The sequence below is a fragment of the Dermacentor andersoni genome, chromosome 4 (assembly GCF_023375885.2).
Source record: "Dermacentor andersoni chromosome 4, qqDerAnde1_hic_scaffold, whole genome shotgun sequence".
Classification (NCBI taxonomy): Eukaryota; Metazoa; Arthropoda; class Arachnida; order Ixodida; family Ixodidae; genus Dermacentor; species Dermacentor andersoni.
This window is the reverse complement of record NC_092817.1, coordinates 24,562,647-24,571,555: the sequence shown is the minus strand read 5'-3', so window position 1 is coordinate 24,571,555 and position 8,909 is coordinate 24,562,647. Positions and strand designations below refer to the sequence as shown.

At 45.5% G+C, this 8,909-nt stretch overlaps 1 protein-coding gene across 1 annotated transcript; it reads right to left on the bottom strand.

Moving 5' to 3' along the window:
* Positions 1–12: 12 nt before the first annotated feature.
* On the bottom strand, positions 13–8,649 carry mRpL48 (mitochondrial ribosomal protein L48). Its single transcript, XM_050182726.2, has 6 exons — positions 8,567–8,649; positions 8,416–8,441; positions 8,258–8,347; positions 8,046–8,182; positions 7,828–7,930; positions 13–271 (listed from the first exon to the last, which is right to left on the bottom strand). Exons 2-6 carry the CDS (start codon positions 8,434–8,436, stop codon positions 62–64), a joined length of 561 nt encoding a protein of 186 aa, XP_050038683.1. The 5' UTR covers positions 8,437–8,441; positions 8,567–8,649; the 3' UTR covers positions 13–61.
* Between the last annotated feature and the right edge of the window lie 260 nt (positions 8,650–8,909).

Here is an 8,909-nt window from a genome sequence, read left to right as displayed (position 1 = left end):
ATACAGCCGAGATCCCCACAGCATCTACACTTTATTTACAAAGATAACTATGCAAAAGTCATCAGAACGGCTTCTTGACGTGCTTGGACGTGGATGGGTTGACGATCTCGTCCAGCTGCCTCTGCAGCTCCTCCAGCTCTAGGTCTGGCACATAGCGAATCTCCTCGTGCTCGGGTAGGTGACGGTGCATACTCAACCGGACGCCCTCGGCCAGACTGTGCTGGACGGCTTCCAGGAAAATCGGCGCCATGACTCCCGACAGTTCGGACACCTGCCCGCCAGTTGGCCAGTTTTTAAAGGGGACAATGAAGGGAAACAAACAGTTTAGACTGGTATAATACTATTCCAAAACTTTATTTTCGTTCCTTTAGCAAAAAAAGGTTGGTTGACAAAGTTTTTTTAAATCTTTATTAACCCTTTATTGCATGTTTACACATGCAAAGTGTGGCTACTTTTAGTTTTGTATCAATGCGCGCTTAGAAAAAGCCAGGAACTTTTTTTTTTTTTGCTTTCAGATTTTTATTTCACAAGATACAGAATGTCAACTACAGTGGGCAACATGCGCACCAGCTCAAGTGACTGTAGGTGCCCAGAGTTTTCTCTTGCTCCAACAGGCGAAGTTTCTGGTACCCCATTAACAAATGTAAGCTTGAATACAGAAGTTTGAATGCAGTGCACGTTCCTTTCGTTATGCAATACCAAAAAACAAACACTCTTGCCTGTAATGTGCTAGTCCGCCTTGTGGTGGCGCAGCCAGGTATTTATTTTTTTGGGAGGGGTCATGCACTCGACCAGGCAGAAGGTGGCTGGGTAGGCGAGTGTTGTGGCACGCCGCTTTATGCCACCTATACCGATATGCAGTGTGGGGATGCGCGACCCTCGCGCCTCCCCTGATGTTTTCCCGCATAGCGCATCCCCTGATATGCTGTTTTTCCCGCACGGCTCGCGTGGCCTGGCGCCCGCGGCGCTCGGAGTGGTACAAGCGCGGTGTGAGAGATGGCGCCACCGTCGCGGCGGGGTTACTCGGGCGCCGAGGGACAGGCGCTTGCTCTCTTTCCCGGCGGGTCGGCGCGCGGCGGAGGACGTCTCCCGCGAGCGCGCGGCGACCGATGCATCTGCGAGACCGCCTCGCGTGGCCGCCTTGGAACGCGCCACGATTCGCGTGACTATACACGCGAACGACCAGGCAGGCGTTGGGATCCAGCATGGAGCGAACATATTCGCTCGCGAGGACGCGGTGAGTCGGACTTCTAGATTTGTCGCGCGCCTATCGGCATGTTTTGGGGATAGCAACTCGGCTAGCAGGCATTGATCCATGAAAGGTGCAATAAATGCCCTTGTGACTGTTTGCACTACTGTGTTGTCGTACCTTTGTCCCAAGAGTACGGAGGAGAACCCCGTATCTCCCACAGCAGAAACTTGTGATGAAAGGAAGCCACATGCACAGTGTGCACACCCCCCCGCTGCGCTTTCTGGCTACGCCCCTGATACCTGGCATGTCACAGAATTATATATCACTTTGCATTTGGCAACCGACATTTTACATATTTTATCTGTAAAACATTTCTGACGGGAAAAATTGTTGACTTTGTCATAACGCCCGTCGTCGGCAACTAAACTTGCTTTGACAGGTCGTGTTTGTTTCGTCGCGGCAGGAATGAGCGGCTGGTAACTCACTAAACTGCTTCTTCCTATTAGCTCGCTCGATAATAAAATGATCAAGGTATCATTACATAAAGATATGATGCAAATATAAAAACATAATCCTATTAAATGTTGATGGTGCGAGGACCAGTACGAATACGAATAGAACTTATTGATAGGAAAGACAGAGAGGTCAGCCTGAGCTAGCGCACTCTAGTCTGCTACTCTGCACTGGGGAAGAGGGAAGGGGAGTGAAAGTATTGGGATGGATGATGATTATAAGAGAAGTGGTGAGTGCTTATGTACATGAGACAGTTGCCTCGCTAGAGCCGCTCGTCGAGCTTGGTGTCCTGCAGGAACTTCAATACTTTTGTTGCACGGATTGAAATTGCAGTGTCAGGCCATGGGCCGAGGATAGCTTCCTCCGACAGTAGTTGCCTGCCAACGCTGGCTAGGAAACTGTCTAACGTCCTTCACTCCAGCATATATGCTGGGCAGTCGCACAGTACGTGTTGCAGTGTTTCGGGCATCTGGCAGTGTACACAATCAGGGCTGTTCGATTGGCCGATGAGATGTGTGTAGCGATGGGTGAAAGCAACGCCGAGCCGAATCCTGTGTAGCAATGATGATTTGCTCCGTGTAAGCTTCGGGGGCAAACAGAATTTACCGTCTGGGTCAATCATATGTAGACGTCTGTGAATGTTATCAGAGTGGGCTCTGTAAGCCTTCGTAAGGTCCTGCATGAGTGCCTTGATCATGGAGTTGGTGTCAGGTCGCGAGTAGGCAATCCGTACTTCATCAGAGGAAGAGGAGGCCGATCTTGCCTCACTGTCAGCGAGTTCATTACCAAAAACACCACAATGGCTAGGCACCCTTTGAAAGGTGATCATGTGGCCACTTAACTCGGCACAGTGATGAAGTTCGACGATTTCCAGCACAAGCAAACAGTATGGTCCTTTCTTTAAAAAGTATTTTAGCACCTGTAGCGCTGATTTGGCATCGCACAATATCGTCCATTTATGGGGTGTCTGTGCAGAAAATGTTCCCACGCACATGTTGTTCCTGTCATGCAGGGTGTCCACTACAGTGGACATATTAGAAAATGTGTTCCTAAGAAAAAACTTGGCTTCACTCAGCCACAATATTTAGTTTTTGCCTCTGAAGGCTTCTTCTATACCTTGTAGGTATAGAAGTATAGAAGAAACCGCAATGTCACGATAGTCATAAATAAAAGTGTGAGGACGAACGTGACTTTCCCACCGGAAAAATAGGACGCCATCCTTGAAGCCATGTTGGGGGAAAACTGTGGTTGATGGCACCTTCTAGGGCGCCTATAGAAAACTTCTGTGGTCCACTGAAGTTGACACTATGCACACGAGCTTCTAGGAAGCAATAAATTTGCTACAAAACTAGGCGAAATTTGTCCACTGTAATGGGCACTATGCAACGATGGTTAGAACGACGGAAAGCTGAGCTAGTTGGTAAGGATTCATTATGCCAAAAAGAGGTGAGGCGTGGAGACAGGACACAAGAGTAGAGAAGTGGACAGCGTTCGTGTTGTCCACTTCTCTACTCTTGCGTCCTGTCTGCACGCCTCACCTCTTTTTGGCATAATGCAACAAAGGGCTAATATAATTATTTCGTGCTCAAATCGCCGCGTATGAACTTCAATGTGACGACACTGATTTCAGATAATTTTTTCGTATTTGGGCCATCTCAGAGCAGTTTTCGAACACTTCTTCGGTGGGATTCCTTAATTCCTTTGGAATGCTATGCAAAGCTTCATCATCAATAAAGAGTTAGACCCAAGCAGATGCTCTCAAAATCTGTGATGCCGTGGAAAGCATGTACGAGAACTTCAGATTCTCCAGTGATATCGTAAACATTTATGAACTGTGGCACGTTACATGTGCTTGTGCACATGAAATACTCAACAGTGATTATTGAAGCCAATTTGAGCTTTATAAAGCGTTTTATTTAACCCTTTTTGAAATTCCGTCCTAGATATACTGACGACTGTGTTTTGCTGCATATTTTGCTCCCCGTTGGCCATAAATGTGTAGAAATTATCGCCGTCTCCAACACCTTGTACGCCCAGCCTCCGTTCTCTGTGCCAATGCCAAATCACGCTGCACCAGACGACGCCGCTACAAACGCCGACTACGAGTCGGCCTTCACGACTATACACAACTGTGTGAATGACCCCGATAGTGTTATTTTAGGTGCACAGGTGGTGAATGTCGGCCATCACACGCAGGCGAGTGGTTGTGCTGCTAGTTAATCACTGCGATCCAGAATCTTTTACATGAAGTAACGTGCATTTGTCCTCATTAGCACTCACCGTTCTTATGCTTCAATGGTGACATGAGTGAAATTAAGTCTCCTAGCGACCTAAGCGCTCGGAGACTCGTGACAATCATTCTTGTTCCACATTTTCTTTTTCTAAGATGTCTGCTTAAAGATGGTACCATTCGATTGAATACTCAAGTCAGTTCTACTTCCATTGTCAAAATATGTAATGGCTGCACGAGCTACAATCACAGTAGGCAATCTTGTTATGACGGAAATCTGGTTTATTTTAATTTGATAGCCTACGGCACCTAGGAGCACCAGGCAGATAATATTTATGATGATTCTGGAATAAACTCAACAAAGCAGCCCATCCACTTTATGCTGTCAGGTGCTGCAGTTTCCAGATTTCATAGCCGCCAGAGTGCATGAATGTGCAGTCTCCAGTCGCCACAATGAGGCAAAGAAAAGATGGCCTAGCAAATCCCGGAGTGTTGGCGTTTATTCGGTGCTGCCGAGTTCTCTTGGGGCGTGGTCTTGTCTCAGAGGGTGTCGCACGCCAAGTACAAGTCAGTTCTGTTGGCTTTCTTTTTTTCTTCTATGCTAAAGCTGGATTATGATGCATGTTGTAGTGGTGAACTCGGGAATAATTTAAACCACCTGATCTCGTTTATTTATATAAGGTACGCTCAGGGTAAAAATTTACCACAAGCGATGAAGGCATGCACAGACTAAGGTAAAAAATATACACAACAGCACATTATAAATACAAGTTAAAAACCAATGTTAACTCATAAATTACGTTATCTGCCAGCATCATGCTTACAGTACTAGTAACAAAACTTAAAGAATGTGTTATCAAACACTGTTCTAGTGTTAAGTGTGGTAAATAAAGTAATTTTATACAGCGTGGCTTTCCTATACTAATGATGCTGGCAGACTGTTGCAGTCATTGCGTGTTTTAGGTAAAAATTGTGGGTGTTTCGATGATATCTCTATGATGGCACAAGAGGTACGCAATTTTTTTTTTTACATGTTGCTTAAAGGCAAGGAGCATACTCTAGAGTGACCAGGAATGACAGCAGAGATATTGTGAGGGTGGGGCCCATGTTACCTCAGGAGAGGCAGTTTAAGGGTTAATAAGCTGGGCAAGCTTAATGCATTAACAAACACAACACCTAGGCCAACAGAATGTGGCCCCCGCAACCGACACAGTAGACTGCGATCTTAGTTTCACTGTTCAGCAGAATAACATCTACCGGCTTTGCAAGGATTCTTTCTCTCTCTCTCTGTAACAGTGTGCTGGAAATTGCCAAATTCGAATATGGTGATGAGATTGAAATCCAAAGAATACAATCTCGCTCTATTACTGCCCCAGATTGCCACCTTTGAGACACCATTATTTCACAAAACTGCATCTTTAAAGGTCGCACGGACGATTAACATTTCCACTATATAGTTTAACTTGTCTTAGTATGTTAGTTACACTGTGTTTTACCTAGTAATTAATTGCGGGGGCGATACTATACGGGCGCTCCAGATATAACACTGAGCCAGGCACGCACCCAGAATTTTTTTTAGAAGGGGGGGGGGGCAATCCAAGGTAACATTTCTACGCGAATGAGGGAGGGGTACCTTTACTAGTACAAATGTAAATAACGCCTGCCATTCACCATAAAGACGCGTAAACCCGCAAAAGAGAAATGAAATAAGGTGCATCTCACAGGTACGCATGTGAGGTACACCTCTTCTTTACTTGGCAAACAAGGAACTACATCAAATGGACTCGCGCAGGAAAGAAGCACAAGAACACTGCCAAGAACAAGTAAACAAGTGAAAGTGTAAAATAAAGATTTCTATAGTAGAATACAACTTTAAAAAACAGCAGTTGGCAACCAAGGCACACGGACCACACGGGCTTGCATTAGTCCGCCAGCCAAACACTGAAGCAAACAAAATCGTCATCATGGTGCCTTTTCAAAATGGCGTCGTATTTGATACCTCCGGAGTGTCTGCTGTTCTTGAAGAGTCTTTTCGTCGACGGAGGCAATGAGGTGTGCAACAGACATGGACAAAGCGTAGGGAGTCTAAGCATTTCACTCTTCAAAAGTCGACCCGCCGTGGTTGCTTAGTGGCTATGGTGTTGGGCTGCTAAGCACAAGGTCGTGGGATCGAATCCCGGCCATGGCAGCCGCATATTGATGGGGACGAAATGCGAAGACACCTGTCTGCTTAGATTTAGGTCCACGTTAAAAAAACCCAGGTGGTCCAAATTTCCAGAGTCCCCTAATACGGTGTGCCTCATTATCAGATCGTGGTTTGGCACATAAAACTCCACAATTAATTAAATCTTCAAAAGTCTGCGGAACAGTTCATTTCACTGCTGAGCCCATTTTACTCACGGAACTTCACTGCCAACAGAAGTGAAACTTGACAATAAATAGTTGCAGTGAAGCAAGCATTTTATTTCACTTCAATAAAGAATTAGGCTTTCACCATTCCACTATAACAGGCAAGGGAAAACGTATAAAATTAGTGCGCTAATAATTTTATTTTTGTGGCTACCGCCTCACTTGGGTAACAGGAAATGTTTGAAGTACAAATTATTTGCAGCCTCGGGGAGAAACAGTGGCTGGCGGTTATGACGGCGTGCGCGGGGCTTCACTGCAGAGTTAAGTTGTATCCTACTATAGTGGCTTTTTTTTTTAATTAGCTCGGGGAGAATTATAGAGAAATATATATTTGTGGAACAATCACAGTTCTTTTGGATCCCTTGTTTACTGCTCTACCAAGTGAAGTTCCCAAACCGAATCGTATTGTTATTTGGGAAGTTGCGTAATGATACGTGGCCACCAGTCCTGTACAACCACGTAGAGCGCAGAACGCTGCAGATCTACACGTATGGCGCCCATCGCAGAAGGTTAGAAAAACACCTACATAAGCACAGCAGAGAAGTGGCTGCGTCAGGCGGCTCGACTGATAACTGTAGAAGTGCCATTCAAAATACACAGAATTGTTGTCCACTTCCGGCAGCGTTTTCTCTACTTCCTTTTTAAATAAAAAGATGTTGATCCATAAATATTTTCATAAACAACGGTCAAATTTGTTAATTTTCGCTTTTCCTTCCTGTTTGGCTGTTGCCTTGGCTTAATTTCTCAACTCCTTGGGAGTCTTGCTGCCAGTGGCCAATTTTGCACAAAGAGTGCTGTGCAATTAGGGAAAGCCCAGACGAGGTAACGGGTGACAGTCATATTGCTTATGGGTTTAAGGGTTATTGCAGGGTTTGATGATGGACGCTGTTTCACATTATCTTAATTTGCACTTTATTTAACTCATATCGCGGGTATATGGTTCCTACGATCTGCCAGCATCGCGGCGAGCTGCCACTCGAGGAAATAATGAAGCAAAAAAAAAAAAAAAAGTTTAGCTAAACTAGCTTTTTCTCCGGATGCAACTCGTTCCTCAACATACAGACCAGCTGACTACGAACGGAATCCCTTTCCTAGCCCCTGGATCAGTCTAAACAAAGGTTGAACTAACGAAGCAACAGCCATGCGTGTGACTGTTGAATAGATGGTGACAACTGAACGCATGTCGAGTTAATCACGCGGGCGCCGAATCGATGAGAAAACTGGCCCCAGGAGATGCCGATAAATAGCGTCCTCCAAAAGGAGTGAAAAAGGCAGCAATATGCTGACCACCGAATAGCTGTCAAGTCTCAACATTGATTTGGCGGCGCGTTAGGAATGTGTGTGAGGATTGGTGGCGTGGGCGGGGAGCGGATATGCCGCTTAATTTTGCTTAATTCCCTCCCCCCCCCCCCTCTCTGGGTACGTGCCTGCCCAGAGCCCAACATTTGCACATCAATACATGCGAAAACATGTTTCTAATTACCTGAATGTTTCGCTCGTAAACATTCAGCTTGAACGTGTCTTCAACTGTAGTGCTCTGTGGTGTATACGTAGATATCGCCATTGATTCCAAAGGGGTAGCCCAGCTTTAAGAAAAAGAGTGAACTCACTGAGCACTTCTTTGTATAATAAATCTAAAACCATAGCTTCAGTAGTGCACCAAAATCTGACCAGCATATCAGAGCTATAACAACTGCTTACCATTCTGAAACCCGAATGCCCAACATCGTAGCTATTTTAGCCACTTTTCTGGCATTGTTCTCGAGCACGGTGAAGTCGTAACCTTTCAGCTGGACGTTAATAAGCCCTTCGTGCACTGGTAGCGGCGGTTTCAAATACTGCACGTGAGAAAAATGGAGAAGCAGCACATTACTGACCATGACATCAATACACAAGACGGAGAACAACTTCACCTGAAGGTATTCTGGTTCGTGGTACTTCATAATCGACCTTACACTGGAAACATGAGTTCTTAAAGCCCGACTTGTGAGCTGTAATAAGGCCTAAAAAGAGGTTTGCAAGCGAAAATTAGACTGAGGTTGAACTGTTACATCGCAAGGGATGCACTTACCGACACTCCAGCTCTGTTCATGTTGACTGTGCCATGTCATGATAAATGGAAAAAGAAAACACGTTCACGATGACATTAACATAGAACACGCAGACGAATGCACTGTAATGGCATCTCCGTGCAAAGAGCGAGACAGGGGAACATTACTTACCGAAACTGCCAGAACTGCCGGCTCCGCAAACCAATGCGCAAACGTGCGGACACCAGACCCTATAATGCCTTGTCTCGACTTCTCTTGGCTATGCAGTTGCTGCTTACTGGCAAAAGTAAAACTATCTACGTATATGCCTAAAGTAAGCCGTCAATCCACCCTTTAAATACGTTCGTCATAAACATTCGCGGCGGCAATTAAGTTTGCGCAGTTGTTTTGCATCTGGTTTCGGTTTCAGTATAATAGAACGCTTGCGTTCTAACCACACCTCATTGATTTTGCAAAAGCAATCAGTCAACCTGCTCCGTTCATATTTAACGTGTTCAGTTGGCTGCACAAGTTG